The sequence below is a fragment of the Somniosus microcephalus genome, chromosome 31 (assembly GCF_052327205.1).
Source record: "Somniosus microcephalus isolate GS21.2 chromosome 31, FLI_Smic_1.0, whole genome shotgun sequence".
Lineage (NCBI taxonomy): Eukaryota > Metazoa > Chordata > Chondrichthyes > Squaliformes > Somniosidae > Somniosus > Somniosus microcephalus.
This window is the reverse complement of record NC_141017.1, coordinates 15218172-15237078: the sequence shown is the minus strand read 5'-3', so window position 1 is coordinate 15237078 and position 18907 is coordinate 15218172. Positions and strand designations below refer to the sequence as shown.

The following is an 18907-nucleotide window of genomic DNA, read 5'->3' as shown; positions in this document are numbered from 1 at the left end:
CCAATGGCTTGTTTTCATCATAGTGTGCCAGAACCTTATCTGCTTGTAGCAGTTCCTTTGCCTGTCTGTAGGCTGTTTCATGAGCTGAGGTCCAGTTCCACACTGTTGCTTGGTCTAACAGCCTGTGCAGTGGCTCTAAGATTGTGGCTTTGCCCTTGAGAAAACAACTGTAGAAGTTTAACAGTCCGAGGAATGCCTGCAGTTTGGTCTTGTTCTTGGGGGTGGGAGCGCTCCTGATAGCCTCCACCTTCTCCGTAGTCGGATGCACACCGTCTTTGTCCACTCGGAATCCCAAGAACTCCACCCCATTGGCAGCGAACACACATTCCTCCTTCTGAAGGCATAGTCCTACCTCAGCCAGCCGGCGTAGTACTTCCTGCAGCCGCTCATCATGGGCTTCTTGTGTCTTGCCTGTAGTCAGTATGTCATCCAAGTAAGGCTGAACTCCCGGAACACCAGCCAACAGGGTGTCCATGAACCTCTGAAAGATTGCCACAGCCGTAGACACCCCAAACTGCAGCCTTGTGGCTCGGAAAAGTCCTCTGTGGGTGTTGATTGTCAACAGCTCGGCTGACTCTTCATCCAGGACCAGTTGCTGGTATGCTTGCTTGAGATCCAGCTTGGTGAACAGAGTGCCTCCAGCCAGTGTTGAAAACAGCTCTGTAACTGTTGGTAAGGGATACACATCTGGTAACACAGCAGTATTAGCCGTACATCTGTAATCTCCACAGATTCGCAGGCCCCCATCCTTCTTTGCAATGGGCACGATAGGGGTGGCCCAATGGGAGTTCTTCACTGGCAAGAGAACCCCTTGTTCACCAGTTTATCCAGGGCCTCATCCACCTTCTTGCGCAACGCAAAAGGAACTGGTCGCACCTTGAAGAATTTAGGCGCTACCCTGGGTCCACTTCGATTGAGACTGGCGGTCCCCTACAGGCCCCGAACTCACCAAAAACCTCTTCATAATTCTCCAACATAGGCATTATGGGCTGTTGCTGTACCGTGTGTACTCCTGTCACTTCAATACCGAGGGGCTCAAACCAATCTCTGCCCAGCAGGCTTGTGCCCTGCCCCGCCACCACATAAAGTGGAAGTGTGTCCTTGACTGCCTGATACTTAACTTCCACATGAATCATACCCAGCACCTGGAGTTGAGCTTGGGACCACTGCCGTAGCACGCCACTGACCTGAGCCATCGCCGGGGGTTCACTTGGCCACAGCCTATTGTAAGTGTCTTTACTTATCAACAAACACGCTGAGCCTGAATCCACCTCCATGCAGAGTGGTGCCCCATTCATGATCACATTTGCCGTGTATCCCCACCGTCTGTGGGGTAGCTGCTCAGCTTCCGTGGTATACACTGTGTACTCATCGTTGTCCTCCAGTGTCAGGGTGTGTGTCTGCGATGCTTGTGTTGGCTCTGCTGCAGCAGCCTGAGCTTTCTTCATGCAGACACGAGCTATGTGTCCTCTTTTCTTACAGAAATGACATACCGCTGACACAAATTTGCATGTAGTGGAACCATGGAGAGCCCCACAGCAGAAACATTTTCTTCCTGTCTCTTTAGTTGCCTCCATGTCTCTCGCAGCAGCAGCTGCGTGTGTGGTCTTGTGCACCTCCTCGGCGGCCTGAGATGGTGCTGCCTCTGTACGGAGCATACGTGTGTTCATCAATGCAGCCTCTGCTGCTAAAGCCTTCTCCTCGGCCAGTCGGAACGTCAGGGCCTTCTCCGCTAACAGCTGTCTCTGCAATGCCGAGTCCAGCACTCCACACACAATCCGATCACGGAGCATATTGTCTAAATGGTCACCAAAATTACAATGTAATGAGCGTTTCCTCAACTCAGCAATGTAACTTGAAATAGATTGTCCAGGCTGTTGTTTACAATTGTGAAAATGGAAATGCTGCACAATCTCTGAGGGTTTTGGGTTAAAATGTTTCTGCAGCTTCTCAATCAAATCAGCATAATCCACCTCACTAGGTTTACAAGGAGCCACCAATGAACGCAGGACGGAGTAAGTAGCAGCTCCGCATACACTTAGCAACACTGAGCGCTTCTTCTCTTTGTCAATATTATTGGCCTCAAAGAAACACCCCAGTCTTTCTGCGTATTCCTCCCATGAACTGTCCTTATCCCCAGAGAACTCTTCAATACGTCCCAAGGTCATCATAGTTTTAATGTGCACTGTCCCTTTAAGATCCACGGACTTTTTTCTTTTTTAAAAAATTCTTTTACTCCTCCAGCCAGAGTTACGGTAGCTACACTCACGGTAGTTGCCTGGCCCGCACAATACTCTGTCCACCGTCTACGTTGCAGCTAGCCAACTAATAAAATGCTGTTGATGTTGCTAGCTGAGTGGCCCGCTCGTCGCAATTTCCAATATCACGACTGTAGGTTCGCATGTCTATCTCCGTCCTTCTAGAGAGTTCAACAGCCGCCTCGTCGCCAGTATTGCATCTTGACCGAACAGTAATGAATAGAGGAGACGGAATGAACCTTTTACTATTTACTGAGTAAGTGGGTGGACATTACAGCACATTGCATGGCAGAACCCGCAACTGAAAGTGAAAGACAAAGTAAAACCGAGCCCCCCAGCACCCCCTTCAGGTAACACCCGGGAACTGGGACAAACTTAATTGAAGCAAAACTCAAAACACAACAGGGGGAACCATGTGGAGTCGCGCAGTATTGGGGGGGCAATGTGGAGTTGCACAGTATCGTGGGGGACTATGTGGAGTCGCGCAGTATCGGCGGAACCATGTGGAGCCGCGCAGTATCGGGGGGGCAATGTGGAGTCGCGCAGTATTGGGGGGACCATGTGGAGTCGCGCAGTATCGGGGGGGCAATGTGGAGTCGCGCAGTATCGGGGGGGGGGCAATGTGGAGTCACGCAGTATCGCGGGGGACCATGTGGAGTCGCGCAGTATCGCGGGGTCAACGTGGAGTCGCACAGTGTCACAGGGACAACGTGGAGCCGCACAGTATCGCGGGGACCATGTGGAGTCGCGCAGTATCGGGGGGGGCAATGTGGAGTCGCGCAGTATCGGGGGGGGGCAATGTGGAGTCACGCAGTATCGCGGGGGACCATGTGGAGTCGCGCAGTATCGGGAGGGCAATGTGGAGTCGCGCAGTATCGCGGGGACAACGTGGAGTCGCGCAGTATCGCGGGGACAACGTGGAGTCGCGGAGTATCGCAGGGAACCATGTGGAGTCGTGTAGTATTGGGAGGACCATGTGGAGTCGCGCAGTATTGGGGGGACCATGTGGAGTCGCACAGTATCGTGGGGACCATGTGGAGTCGCGCAGTATCGCGGGGACAATGTAGAGTCGCGCAGTATCGGGGGGACCATGTGGAGTCGCGCAGTATTGGGGGGACCATGTGGAGTCGCGCAGTATCGGGGGACAATGTGGAGTCGCGCAGTATCGCGGGGACAATGTGGAGTCGCAGTATCGCGGGGACAATGTGGAGTCGCGCAGTATCGGGGGGACCATGTGGAGTCGCGCAGTATTGGGGGGACCATGTGGAGTCGCGCAGTATTGGGGGGACCATGTGGAGTCGCGCAGTATCGGGGGACAATGTGGAGTCGCGCAGTATCGCGGGGACAATGTGGAGTCGCGCAGTATTGGGGGGACCATGTGGAGTCGCGCAGTATCGGGGGACAATGTGGAGTCGCGCAGTATCGGGGGGGGGTTGGGGACAAGAGTGTTGGAAAAAGTTTAAAATGATAACGGGCCGTAATTTACTGTAGCAGGGCATCTAACAGCGCCTGCCGTTAGTTCGACTTGCCCTTGCACCTTTAGTTTTTTAAGTTAACTATTCACACACCTGTTGGTGTCTTTAGATTCGCCTCCAATTATCATTCCCTATCCGTTGAAACTGCAGGTTGGAGGCAGCATGGGAGCAGACATTTTGTGATCTATTAAAGCGCTGCTCTAGTGCCTTCACGATGTGCACTCTGCCTGCGCTCCTTCACTATGTTCTTGATGTCCTTTGATGGAATCCCATTGATGTCACATTAAGGGAGTTCCAGACAAAAGCTGCTCTTTGCTGGGTTAGCGCAGGGTCAGGATTCGGTAGCATAGTAACCAGACCATAACCAACTCTAACCTTTGCTATGGCAGACTACCACAGAGGTAGAAAGAGCAGGAGAGACATACCGAAGGAGAGGAGCTGGAGGGAGGGATAGAGAGACTGCAGGAGTGGAGACAGAAGGAGGGACAGAGAGACTGAAGGAGAGGAGACTGAGGGAGGGAGGGACAGAGAGACTGAAGGAGAGGAGCTGGAGGGAGGACAGAGAGACTGAAGGAGAGGAGCTGGAGGGAGGGACAGAGAGACCGAAGGAGAGGAGATGGAGGGAGGGTGGGCAGAGAGACTGAAGGAGAGGAGACGGAGGGAGGGACAGAGAGACTGAAGGAGAGGAGCTGGAGGGAGGGACAGAGAGACTGAAGGAGAGGAGACGGAGGGAGGGACAGAGAGACTGAAGGAGAGGAGCTGGAGGGAGGGACAGAGAGACTGAAGGAGAGGAGCTGGAGGGAGGGACAGAGAGACCGAAGGAGAGGAGATGGATGGAGGGTGGGCAGAGAGACTGAAGAAGTGGAGCTGGAGGGAGGGAGGGACAGAGAGACTGAAGGAGTGGAGACGGAGGGAGGGAGGGACAGAGAGATGGAAGGAGAGGAGACGGAGGGAGGGACAGAGAGACTGAAGGAGAGGAGCTGGAGGGAGGGACAGAGAGACCGAAGGGGTGGAGACGGAGGGAGGGATAGAGAGACTGAAGGAGTGGAGATGGAGGGAGGGACAGAGAGACTGAAGGAGTGGAGACGGAGGGAGGGAGGGACAGAGAGACTGAAGGAGTGGAGACGGAGGGAGGGAGGGACAGAGAGACTGAAGGAGAGGAGACGGAGGGAGGGAGGGACAGAGAGATGGAAGGAGAGGAGACGGAGGGAGGGACAGAGAGACTGAAGGAGAGGAGCTGGAGGGAGGGACAGAGAGACCGAAGGAGAGGAGATGGATGGAGGGTGGGCAGAGAGACTGAAGAAGTGGAGACAGAAGGCGGGAGGGACAGAGAGACTGAAGGAGTGGAGACGGAGGGAGGGAGGGACAGAGAGACTGAAGGAGTGGAGCTGGAGGGAGGGAGGGACAGAGAGACTGAAGGAGTGGAGCTGGAGGGAGGGAGGGACAGAGAGACTGAAGGAGTGGAGACGGAGGGAGGGACAGAGAGACCGAAGGGGTGGAGACGGAGGGAGGGATAGAGAGACTGAAGGAGTGGAGATGGAGGGAGGGACAGAGAGACTGAAGGAGTGAAGATGGAGGGAGGGACAGAGAGACTGAAGGAGTGGAGACGGAGGGAGGGAGGGACAGAGAGACTGAAGGAGTGGAGACGGAGGGAGGGAGGGACAGAGAGACTGAAGGAGTGGAGCTGGAGGGAGGGAGGGACAGAGAGACTGAAGGAGAGGAGACGGAGGGAGGGACAGAGAGACCGAAGGGGTGGAGACGGAGGGAGGGATAGAGAGACTGAAGGAGTGGAGATGGAGGGAGGGACAGAGAGACTGAAGGAGTGGAGACGGAGGGAGGGAGGGACAGAGAGACTGAAGGAGAGGAGACGGAGGGAGGGAGGGACAGAGCAACTGAAGGAGTGGAGACGGAGGGAGGGAGGGACAGAGAGACTGAAGGAGTGGAGACGGAGGGAGGGATAGAGAGACTGAAGGACCGATAGTTTTTATTAAGGATTAGAGGTTGGATTGAATTTGAAAAAGGTTGTGACCCTGAAATCCCAATCGTTTGGTTGGGTGTAAACCATTGGGAGCGGCTGGAATTTGGGACTTAGAGAGGCTACATCAATACTATACCAATTTAAGTTCCGCCCTAAATTCCACTGGGATAATATAAGTCCATCTTAGCTAAGGTGCAGCCATGCAAATGATTGGTTTAAGCCAGGTTGATATTATGGGGTGTGGGGGGGTTCTCTGAGTTACTGCCTGATTTAGGCTGCTAGAAAGAGCTGCCACCTCAAACCCAGCCCCGAAACCCGACCGCTGCATTCTCCTTCCTTTATAGAAGGAGTGCCACCAGGGGTGTTTACCGCCCCGTGTGGATGGGGTCAAGGTGGAGTGGGCAGCGGCGTCGACCCATTCCCTTGCATGTCTTCCCCTGGTGATTAGCGTGGTGCTAGAGGCTGCAGCAGGTATCACTGAGGTGGATTCGGCTGGAGAAGAGACCATTTTGTGCAGTCATTTGTGAAAGTTGTTGCTTCTCTGCCTGCATGACTTTCTTCAAAGTACTTTGGCGTTGGGTCAGACGTTTAGCTTTTACTGTTACTGGGCTCTGCTCAGAGTGCTGCCTAACACTCTAGACATGGAATTCCCCATGGCAATGTCTCTAGTCTTTGTGACATTAAGGGCTGGATTTTCATTCAGAAGTTGGGAAGGAGACGGGACTACAACTTTCGGGGTTGTAGTCCCACCTCCATCGAGTTGGGGCCAACCCACGCGATTTTCCCTTGATTGACCTTGTTGAGCCCACCCAGAGGGCTCAGCAGGCCAATTAAGGGCCACCCGGCAACAGGTGACGTCACAGACTGAAATTTCATCTGTCAAGACGTGTTGACAGATGAAATATCAGCGTTTCACAGCTGTTTGACGCTGTCAAACACTGACAGTCTTACTTCTAACCTGAGTCCTTCTCCACAGACTCAGTTAGAAATCTCACTGGCACAGAAAGCTGAAGGCTGTCACTTTTGACAGCTCGCAGCCATTCTGCTTTCTGTGCCGGTTAAATGATGGACTCCCGAATCCTAGAGGAAGAAAGGCTGTTAAGGTAAGTACAGGTAATTTAAACTTCTTCACACACTTTAGACACACCAAACACACTTACCTTTGCACTCATGCACCCATCACTCACCTGAACACCGACATCTCGACCCCTCCAAGTCCTTCAACCCGACGGCCCGACTCCGCTAACCTGGCGTGGTTTGGAGCCGTCGGGAATCCCACATGACACCCTTCAAAATAGGGATTAGGCTAAAAACTGCCTGTTAACTACCTGTTTACAGGCAGTTAATTGGCACTAATCCCTTCCCGCCTCAGGTCGGCGGGTCCCAGTGCGGGGCGGGTACCCGCCTCCTTTGAAACTTACATGGAGGTGGGTTTGGGGCGGGATGGTGTTGGGACCCCCAAATTCGGGATTTTTGCCCCCCGCACGCCTAAAAGCCCACCTCACGGCATCCTGAAAATCGACCCCTAAGAGTAGAAAGATGAATTACATAGGATTACATAGAATGTACAGCATAGAAACCGGCCATTCAGCCCAACTGGTCCATGTTGGTGCCGATGCTCCACACGAGCCTCCTCCCACCCCTCTTCACCTCGCCCTATCAGCCTAACCTTCTGTTCCTTTCTCCCTCATGTGGTTATCCAGCTTCCCCATAAAAAGCGGAGGAGTGAGACATGCATAAAGGCCAGATTGGGAGGCTCTTTGAGTCAGGCATTGTAGAAGGTGGTTCATCCCTACAGAGTAAAAAGGTCTTACTTAGACCCCTCTGAATGTTTTTGCCTGGAAAGACTATGGGGCCGATCTTCAGTGTGCCGTGAGGCGGGCTTTTAGGCGTGCGGGGGGCTAAAATCCCGAGTTCGGGGGCCCCGACACCATCCCGCCCAAAACCCGCCTCCACGTAAGTTTCAAAGGAGGCGGGTACCCGCCCCGCACTGGGACCCACCGACCCGAGGCGGGAAGGGATTAGTGCCAATTAACTGCCTGTTAACAGGTAGTTAACAGGCAGTTTTTAGCCTAATCCCTATTTTGAAGGGTGTCGTGTGGGATTCCCGACGGCTCCAAACCACGCCAGGTTAGAGCAGGCGGGCCGTCGGGTTGAAGGACTTGGAGGGGTCAAGATGTCAGTGTTCAGGTGAGTGATGGGTGCATGAGTGCAAAGGTAAGTGTGTTTGGTGTGTCTAAAGTGTGTAAAGAAGTTTAAATTACCTGTACTTACCTTTACAGCCTTTCTTCCTCTAGGTTTCGGGAGTCCATCATTTAACCGGCACAGAAAGCAGAATGGCCGCGAGCTGTCAAAAGTGACAGCCTGCAGCTTTCAGTGCCGGCGAGATTTCTAACTGAGTCTGCGTAGAAGGACTCAGGTTAGAAGTAAGACTGTCAATGTTTGACAGCGTCAAACAGCTGTGAAACACTGATATTTCATCTGCCAAAAGCTCTTGACAGATGAAATTTCAGTCTGTGACGTCACCTGTTGCCGGGTGGCCCTTAATTGGCCTACTGAGCCCGCTGGGCGGGCTCAACAAGGTCAATCAAGGGAAAATCGCGTGGATTGGCCGCATCTCGATGGAGGCGGGACTACAACCCCGAAAGTTGTAGTCCCGCCTCCTTCCCGACTTCTGAATGAAAATCCAGCCCTATGTTTCCCCGCACCCCCCGCCCCCCAACCCCCGAGGCTACTGGGAAAACATGTCCAATGCTGGCTGAAGACCTGCAGGTGAACAGTGTTGTCGGCACCAGCCCACATCACTGCTTCAGTGTCCTCCAGTGTCGTAGAGCAGACTACTGGCATTGTGACGTCTTGTTTAAGGCGCCAGAATAAATCTGGCGAACTCCTGATGGTAGGGGACACAGGGCCCACTTGCAAGAGAGACCAGCGATGCTGAACACGAGAGGATATCCACTGCAGATCCACTTCAGGCCCCGTCTGCCCTTGCAGGTGGACGTATAAGATGCCGTGACACTATATCTGGAGAAGGGTAGGGGCGTTCTCCCCAGTGTCCTGGGGCCAATAATTATCCCTCGACCAACATGATTAAAATGGATGATCTGGTCATTATCACGTTGTTGCTTGTGGGATCCTGCTGTGCAGAAATTGGTTACATTACAGCAGTGACTACACTTCAAAAGTACTTCATTGGCTGTAAAACGCTTTGGGATGTCCTGAGGTTGTGAAAGGCGCTGTAGAAATCCAAGTTCTTTTTTTACCTTGGTAGTACTCCAATAACTCCGTTAGTTGTGATGTGACCTTGTGGCAGAGCCACTGAGAGACTCTGAGCAACTGTACATAATTCCCTTTAACGATGTTGTACTCCAACCTAAGCCTGCACCAGTCTGTTAGTTATTTCTGTGTTTGTACATACTGTTTGCATGTACGGGGCGTGGTCCCTTTAAGACCGCAGTAAAATGCGGGCAAACGCGATGACGTCATGCCGCTAATCACGTGACCCCCCAAGCGCGGGAAAAACGCGATGACGTCATGACGCCATCCACGGGACCGCCTTGGCAGTCCTCGTGGAAGCTCCATCTTGTTAAGACCTGTTTTCGTGGTTCTCCTGTATCGATCTCATCAAACTGTTTGAACTCGTTTAGTTTTACATTAAAGACCTGAGTCGACCTTAATTATTAGTTAGGAATTCGTCAATTCCTACAACCTGGCATTTTGCGATGGTTGGTGTTGACCCTAATTGGCGAGTATTTTTTCCTCAGCACAAGCCACGATGGCTTCAACAAGCAGCACAGCCGCAGTGAGGCCGACCACGGTGACCACCACCACCACCACCACCACTAGGAAACCTCCGCTCACCACCATCGCCGTGGGCGCAATCAACCAGCTGGTACCGGACCAGCGCCCCATCACTCCCAATACCCCCAGCACGAGACGAACACCTCTATCCAACCAACTGCCTTCGCCACAGAGGTACTGCGAGCCGACAGAGGCCAGGGGCATAAAGTGGCCATCGACGCAGCAAGGCGTACTGGTGGAGCGACCATGCCCCAAGGGGACAAAAGGTATGAGGCTGGCTTTGATAAATTGGAGCAATAAGCAGCATACTGATTAGAAGAACTGTCTGCTGCTGCCTAGATGTGCTAATGAACAATCAGTCTGTCCAGCGCACAAGAAACTTGCATCTCAGCACTGCCTGGCACCAAATCCTCAGTTCCCAACACTGCCTGGCATCACACCCTCAGTTCCCAACACTGCCTGGCATCACACCCTCAGTTCCCAACACTACCTCGCATCACACCCTCAGTTCCCAACACTGCCTGGCATCACACCCTCAGTTCCCAACACTGCCTCGCATCACACCCTCAGTTCCCAACACTGCCTCGCATCACACCCTCAGTTCCCAACACGCCTGGCATCACACCCTCAGTTCCCAGGACTGTCTGCTAAATTGGCACCCCATCCACCACCTTAAACATTCACTCCCTCCACCACCGGCGTACCGTGGCTGCAGTGTGTACCACCTGCAAGATGCACTGCAGCAACTCGCCAAGGCTTCTTCGACAGCACCTCCCAAACCCGCGACCTCCACCACCTAGAAGGACAAGGGCAGCAGGTTGAGGGGATGTACGGAAGCAATTAGAATTCAGTGCCCTAGCATGTAATCTGCATTTTAATTCCTACTGTAATGAGGTGGCTATGTGTTAACTCTTCAACGAGCGAGTACAGGGCTTGCAATGCCCCTTAATAGTCGCTTGAGCCAGACGTGTAATGGTGGAGATCAGCTCCATGCACCTGTTCTAATCGTCTCTCCGTGTCACAGGTATCGCCTCCTACCTCTGCCTGGTTTCACTCGGACTCTGGAGCCCAAGAGGACCCGACCTCAGCAACTGCACCTCGCCCTGGGTAAACCAAGTGGCACAAAAGGTAACCGTGGAGGAGCAGAGAGATTCAGGGGGTCCACGTACAGAACCCCCCTTGGAGGGGGTGCAGCGCAGATTCACCAGAATGATATCCGGGGCTATAAGGGTTAAATTACGAGGCTAGGTTGCATTGAGAAATCTTGCATTCCTTCGAGTTTAGAAGATTAAGGAATGATCTAATTGAGGTGTTTAAGATGATCAAAGGAGATAGAGAGAAACTCTTTCCTCTGGTGGGTGAGTCCAGAACAAAGGGGGCATAACCTTAAAATTAGAGCCAGGCCGTTCAGGGGTGATGTCACTTCTTCACACAAAGGGTCGTGGAAATCTGGAACTCTCCTCCCAAACGCTGTTGAGGCTGGGGGTCAATTGAAAATTTCAATGTTGAGATTGATAGATTTTTGTTAGGCAAGGGTATCGAGGGATACGGAACCAAGGCCGGTCGATGGAGTTCAGATACAGATGAGCCAGGATCTAGTTGAATGGCGGAACAGCCTCGAGGGGCTGAACGGCCTGCTCCTGTTCCTGTGAAGGGAGGGAAACCCTGGGATGTGTATTACGGAGAGGGCTAGATGGAGCAGTTGGGCTGATTCAAGTAAATTGTCAAAGGCACCGCAGCCAGGAAGGCTGAGTCACCGAGAGTCAGCTATGCTCACGGACAAATTGTGGGCTTTATCATTTCTTGCTGATTAAAGTATATTAATGGCAAAATAAATATTAAGATTAAACGGGTAGGAACAATGTTTTGGAGTCCAGCCAATGGGTGGACAGATGACTAAAGTGTAATGAAGCTGGCAGTGGAGGCCAATTCACTAAATATATTCAAGAAGGAGTTAGATATATTTCTTGAGGCTAAAGGGATCAAGGGATATGGGGAGAAGGCAGGGACAGGGTACTGAATTTGGATGATCAGCCATGATCGCATTGAATGGTGGAGCAGGCTCGAGGGGCCGAATGGCCTACTCCTGCTCCTATCTCCTATGTTTCTATGACGGGTCAAGTCGCCCAATGGTTATGGTGCTGGACTAGCAAAGGAGAGGTCATGAGTTCAAGTGCCCATCGTAGCAAGTACTGAAATTGCACTAGAACGTTTAAGCATTGTTGTAAAAATCCTTTCTTTCTTAGGCAGTCCCTCAGAACCGAGGATGACTTGCTTCCACATTAAAAATGAGTTCTCGGGTGACTGATGAGTCCAATATGGGACCTACAGTCTTTGTCACAGGTGGGGCAGACGGTGGTTGAAGGGGCGGGTGGGTGGGGTGCTTGGGTTGACGTGCGCTCCTTGCGCTTGGCTTCCGCTTGCACCCGGCTGTAGTGTCCGAGGATCAATAACACTCAGACTACAGGAGAACAATAAAACAGGTATTTACTGAACAGAGAGTAATTCAAGACTGAAATACAGAAGCCTGCTATGGCTTTATATACAGGGGTGGTCACTGCCGGTACTGCAGTATAGAATCAGTTCTTCTCTTAAAGGCACATACACAACAATTCCTCCCCCTTTTAGATAAACAGTACATAACATTCATTTAACAACTAAATAATAACTAATTACAATTACAATTTTCTCTGTAAAATAAAATAAAATAAAATACATCAACTGAAATAATAATTTATAAGTTCAGTCTTTGAGGGGGCTTCCTGATCCTGACTGGATAGCGCCTTTCTCAAGTATCCTGTTCTTGCGGCGGAGTTGATTCTGGCTCATTGTCATTGGTTGGTTCGTCAGCTTCCAATACCACTGCTTCTGAGGTAGACGCAATCTGTACTTCGGGTTGATTACCAGGTGCACCTGCTCGTGGTATGGGTTTGGCTTGTTCCTGTGACTCTAGAATCTGGTCAGCATGGCGTCTCACGATGCTCTCTCCAACGTCCACTGTGTACATTAGTGGTCCCTGCTGTGTGCATATCGTTCCTGGCTGCCATTTTTCTGTTCGGTAGTCGCAGGCCAAGACTGGTTGCCCTATCTTGAAGCTCCTGGTTGGCTTCTCATTTATGTGCTGGAATTGCTTATCCTCAACATCTCGTCTTATGTTTGGTTAGAGCAAATCCAGGCGACATCTTAGCCTTCAGTTGAAGAACATTATGGCTGGAGCTTGGTTGGTGACTGCATGTGTCGCATTCCGGTAAGCAAACAAGAAATTATCCACCTTGTGTTGTAGTGGTATGTCGTCATTATGCATTGCCTTTATGGCCTTTTTAAAGGTCTGAACAAGCCTCTCAGCCAATCCATTTGTGGCTGGATGATATGGGGCAGATGTATAATGCTTCACCCCATTATTCCTCAGAAGCCTCCGGAAATCCTCCGACACAAACTGTGGCCCATTGTCGGAGCAAATCTGTTCTGGCAAGCCATTCCTGGCGAAGATGGTCCGTAGGACTGCAATAGTTTTCTCCGTGGTGGTGGAGGACATTTTGATGACCTCTGGCCATTTCGAATGGGCGTCCACAGCGATTAGGAACATTGAGTCCATAAATGGACCAGCAAAATCAATGTGTACCCGTTGCCATGGAGATGAGGGCCACTCCCATGGATGTAGCGGGGCCTGTGGTGGAGAGTTTTGGACCTTCTGGCATCCTGTGCATCTCTTGGTCATGTCCTCGATTTCTTTATCGATTCCCGGCCACCACACAAACGCCCTGGCTAGGCTCTTCATTTTTACCCCTCCCAGATGACCCTCATGAAGCTCATTGAGCACTTTATCTCTCAACTTGGGTGGAATTACCACTCGGGATCCACACATCAAGATCCCCCGGCACACTGACAGCTGTTCTCTCCTTGGCGAGAATGCTGGCAACAGTGAGTCGCCATGTGCTGGCCATGCCTTCACCGTCAAATCATAGACCCAAGAGAGTGTCGGGTCATTTCGGGTTTCCTTCTCTATACTTGAGTTTGTAACAGGTAGACATTCGACTATGGTCACATGGAATATCTCAACAGGGTCCACTGCAGGTGCTTCCTCTGCCGTAGGCAACAGTAGGCGCGACAGCCCATCAGCGTTTCCATGCTGTTTCGTACCCTTGTACTCGATGTCGTACTGATGTGCCCCTAGAAAAAGTGACCATCTTTGCAGCCGTTGCGCCGTCATCACCGGAACGCCCTTCTTTGGTTTAAAAATGGAGACCAGGGGCTGATGATCAGTCAGTAGGGTGAATTTCTGTCTGTGCAGATACTGATTGAACTTCTTCACCCCCCACACCAGGCTGAGGGCCTCCCTGTCAATCTGGGCATAGTTACGCTCGGCTGAGGTTAACGAGCGCGACGCAAAGGCTATTGGCCTCCCTGAACCGTCAGGGAATTTGTGTGACAGCACCACTCCGAGGCCGTAGGGAGACGCAGCACATGCTAACTGAATCGGTAGTGTTGGATTGTAGTGGGCCAATACTGCTTTTGAAGTGATTAGGCATTTACATTTCTGAAAGGCACGCTTACACTCATCACTCCATTTCCATGTTACTCCAGTTTGCATTAGGGCGTTCAGTGGGTGCAGAATTGTAGATAAATTCGGCAAGAACTTATGGTAGTAGTTCACCAACCCGAGGAACGACCTCAGTTGCGACACATTTTCCGGTGCTGGAGCCTTGACTACAGCCTCAATCTTGTCCGGCGACTTATGCAACCCTTCCTCATCAATCATGTGGCCACAATACGAGATTTGTCTCCTGAAGAACTCGCATTTGTGGCGGTTGGCTCGTAGCCCATGTTCCTGTAATCTCGTGAGCACCTGCTCCAGGTTGGCAAGGTGTTCACTGTCATTTTTGCCCGTAACCAGGATGTCGTCCAAATAACACTGGGACCCCGGGATCCCTTGCAGGACTTGTTCCATCGCCCTCTGCCAAATAGCTGGGGCTGATGCTACCCCGAATACCAGTCGATTGTACTGGTAAAGGCCTTTGTGAGTGTTTATCGTGAGGTATTTCCTAGACGTTTTATCCACCTCCATTTGTAGATATGCTTGGGCCAGATCAATCTTTGTAAAGCGTTTCCCTCCAGATAGTGAGGCGAAAATATCTTCTATCCGTGGAAGTGGATATTGTACTGTGTGCAGGACTGGGCTCACAGTTACCTTGAAGTCCCCACAGATGCGAACCTTCTTCGGTTCCCCAGGCGTGCTGCTCAATGATTTCTTCATTACAGGAACGATGGGTGTGGCCCACTCGCTCCAGTCCACCTTGGACAGCACACCCGAACGCTCCAGACTCTCCAGCTCTGCTTCAACGGCTGGGCGGATCGCGTAAGGTACCGGTCTGGCCTTAAAAAATTTTGGGTTTGCGTTATCTTCAATTTTTATCATTGCCGTTATTCCTTTTAGAGTCCCAAGTCCTTGTTGGAACACCTCTTACGCGTCAGTTAGAATTTTTGACAGTCGTCCAGGTGTGACGTCATCATCCTTTTTATCAGTCACAGTTAGCGCCTGAATGGAATGCCAATCCAATTGTATTTTTCGGATCCATTCACGTCCCAATAATGGTGGTCCTCCATCTGGTAGTATATATAGATACAGTTTCTGTGTTTCCTTGCCGTTGTATTCAACTGGCACCCTTATTTTTCCTCTGGGGTAGACTTTTTGCCCCGTGTATGTCTTCAATACAATGGACGTGTCCTTCAAGGGTATGTGTGAGAATAGCCGCTCATAGTCTCGTCGATTCATGACAGTTAGGGCTGATCCTGTATCCAATTCCATCTTTACTTGGGACCCTGCTATCATGAGGGTGACCCAAATGGTTCGGTGATCCTCCTTTGCGATCACGTTGTATAACTTTAGACAACTTAGTCTCCTGCTCCCGGAGTCCTTATCACTCTCCTGATCTTCCGAACTACTGTCTGTCATTTTTTTTACTTTCTTGTACTTTTCCTTAGTAGTTCTTGTAGTGTTGGTTTTCTTTCCCGACCTGCAGACTCTTGCTATATGTCCCATTTTCCCGCATTGCCTGCATACTTTGTCCTTAAACCAGCAGTCCTTCTGAGCATGGGTTGTTCTGCCGCAGCAATAGCACTTTTCTGCTCCATACGCCATTTCGTTAGCGCTGTATTCTTGTGGTTTCTGTTGTATTTCCGCAGCTCCCCGTGCTGCTGCTTCGTAGGATACTGCCACGCTGAATGCCTGTTCTAGCGTCAGGTCCTTTTCCGAAAGTAGTCGTTTCTGGGTTCCTTCACTCTGGAGCCCGCAGACAAACTTATCCCGTAAGGTGTCTGCCAGTCCTGCTCCGAACTGGCAGTGCTTCGATAACTTGCGTAGTTCCGTAAGATAGTCAGCATTGTTCTCATCTTTGTGCTGATTTCTTTTATGGAACTTGAATCTTTCTGTTATCAGCAGCGGTGTAGGGATTAGGTGTTCCTGTAAGATATTAACAATCTCTTCAAAACTTTTCTCCATTGGTTTAGCTGGGGTAATTCAATTCCGCAATAGGCCGTACGTTCTCGCGCCCATCAAATTTAATAATACCGACGCCTTCTTTCCATTGGCCACCTCATTGGCATTGCAGTACACTTCAATTCTTTCCACATACGTGGACCAGTCTTCTACCTCGTTGTCGAAAGCAGTGATACTGCCACTCTTCGGCATCTTGGGTGATTTAAAATGGCGCCTCCCGCGCTTTTTCTTCTTCCCCCAATGGAATAAAATGGCGCCTCCCGCGCTTTTCCTTCTTCCCCTTGCTGCCACGCTGCTCCTAGCGTTCTACAGGGTAATGGCGGTGACCCGCGGCTTCGGCGCGTCTCACTTTTCCTTCCCCGCGTTCTATCCTCTCCACGCTGCCCTGTTCTTGAGCACCGACCGCGCCCTGTGCGCTCCACCCTCTCTCTCTTTTCCTCCCGACGACGCTGCACGGCCCCTTTGCAGAGCCGCTCGATCGAGCCCGAGCCCGCCGCAGTCCGGAAGGGTCAGCGCACTACCAGCTACCAGCACGACTTGCTGGAACACCTCGACTGGGGAGCCAGGCCCAGCTCTCCACAGCCTCCCCTGCAACTCTCCGATGGATCCCTGGGCGGTTGCCCGCGGTCGACGCCCGCCGTTCTGACTTCGACCTCCAAGAAGCTTCTCTTCAGGGAAAAGATCCCCGTGAGGTGATGCAGTACTGCAGGTGAGTTCAAACCTGGCCGTCGCCAGTGTAGTGTCCGAGGATCAATAATACTCAGACTGCAGGAGAACAATAAAACAGGTATTTACTGAACAGCGAGTAATTCAAGACTGAAATACAGAAGCCTGCTATGGCTTTATATACAGGGGTGGTCACTGCCGGTACTGCAGTATAGAATCAGTTCTTCTCTTAAAGGCACATACACAACACCGGCGAAGAGACTCGATGTGTTCGGCGCCTTCCCGGATGCTTCTCCTCCACTTTGTGCGGTCTTGGGCCAGGGATTCCCAGGTGTCGGTGGGGATGTTGCACTTTTTTAAGGAGGCTTTGAGGGTGTCCTTGAAGCGTTTCCTCTGCCGACCCGGGGCTCTCTTGCCGTGTCGGAGCTCCGAGTAGAGCACTAGTTTTGGAGTCTCATAAAAATCCAACTGGTTCACTAATGTCCTTCCTGGTCTCCAATCTGACTCTTTAATGCTCTCTGAACTGCTACCAACTCCAAAGATAAGAAAAGAACTAACAGCTCTATCGTCAATGACCCAACCGTCGCATCCCTCCAAGTCGCATATATCGCTGATCCTTCGTGGCTGCTGGGACAATGCCCTGGATTTCCCGATGTACCATCACTGCAAGAACTCCAGTAGCTCAAGGATAAGGCCCATCACCACCTTCTCGGGGCAAGTAGGAATGGGCAATAAATCACGGCCTTGCCAATATTGCCCACATCCCAAGAGCAAATTAAAAAAATTCTACTGGCAGGAGGGTCGGTAACCAGAGGATGCAGATTTAAGATAATTGGCAAAAGAACCAGAGGGGAGATGAGGAGAATTTTTTTTACCCAGCGAGTTGTTGTGATCTGGAATGCGCTGCCTGAAAGGGCGGTGGAAGCAGATTCAATAGTGACTTTCAAAAGGGAATTGGATAAATATTTGAAAAGGAAAAATTTGCAGGGCTACGGGGAAAGAGCAGGACTAATTGGAGAGCTCTTTCAGGCACGATGGGCCGAATGGCCTCCCTCTGTGCTTCTTCTTATCGTGTCTACACACTGTTCCCTTTGGGGAACAGTATGAAGTAGTGGAAGGATTTCTGGCCGCGTTAAACGCTCCTTCCGTGACCGTAACCATCTTCATACCAGTCATTAGGGTGGCTAGTCCTATGGCGGGAGGGTTTTACGGGCTCCCACAACCCATACGAGGGGGGGGGGCCACCCACACCCACGGACGCAAGTATCCCGCTGGATGTCCACCCAGAATTTAGAGCCGGAGCTCTGACTCTACTTGCTGGGACTGTCTGGAGCGGGGTTCGAAACCCTCCACCTTCTGGCCCAGCGGCAGGGATGTTTACCGCTACGCCAAAAGCCCACTCCTCCCTCTGTGCTGATTTACCCCCTTGTGCTTATCGTTTCTCTAAGCTAAGGACTGTAGGTAGTAACTACCCATGTTGGCGCATTTATGGTCCACTCCGTGGTATTGGTGTAGCCACATTGCAAGCTCCGCTGTGCCAGTCTTGGGCAGTGGCATTCCAACTGTACAAGCAGTCTCACGTGGGTGTCATTCCATTGCACAGATCAGCCATCGGGAGAAGCTGGTAGCTTTCAGCATCATGTAGCCTGCAAGAGCCCGATCCCATCACTCAGCTTTTGCCACGTATCCCCTTGATAGTCAAACCACGATCTGCTGTTGGTGTAAGCGTTCAGCCGGCCACTCATTGAACCAGAACCAGGCAAACCAGCCTCGCCGACATCAGGCTTCCTGTTGAACTTGGAAATATATCGGCTGTTCGTTCATCATCGCAGGGTCAACATCCTGGAACTCCCGACCTAACAGCACTGTGGGAGCACCTTCACCACACGGACTGCAGCGGCTCAAGAAGGTGGCTCACCACCACCTTCTCAAGGGCAATTAGGGATGGGCAATAAATGCCGGCCTTTGCCAGCGACGCCCACATCCCGTGAACGAATAAACAAAATTCCCGGCCCTGCCTCCGATCTATCTTTTCTTTCCAGTTTTGAAGAAGGGTTCGACCCGAAACGTCTACTCAAATTTCTGTCCACGGATGTTGCCTGACCTGCTGAGTTTTCCAGCATTTTCTGTTGTTATTTCGGATTTCCAACACCCGCAGTATTTTGCTATCAAACAAAAAGAACTGCCTCCTTTTTGTAAAACCACAGCCTTGTAGAGAGGGTTGCGATCCTGG

At 51.5% G+C, this 18907-nt stretch overlaps 1 protein-coding gene across 2 annotated transcripts in view; it reads left to right on the top strand.

The window, feature by feature from the left end:
- LOC147097600 (adhesion G protein-coupled receptor L1-like) overlaps positions 1 to 18907 on the top strand; it is a 410191-nt gene that overhangs the window by 236446 nt on the left and 154838 nt on the right. For both annotated transcript variants that reach the window (XM_085971570.1, XM_085971569.1), the window contains exons 4-5: positions 9476 to 9778; positions 10537 to 10640. In XM_085971570.1, coding sequence (XP_085827696.1) covers positions 9476 to 9778; positions 10537 to 10640 — 407 coding nt within the window. The remainder of the gene's footprint in view (positions 1 to 9475; positions 9779 to 10536; positions 10641 to 18907) is intronic.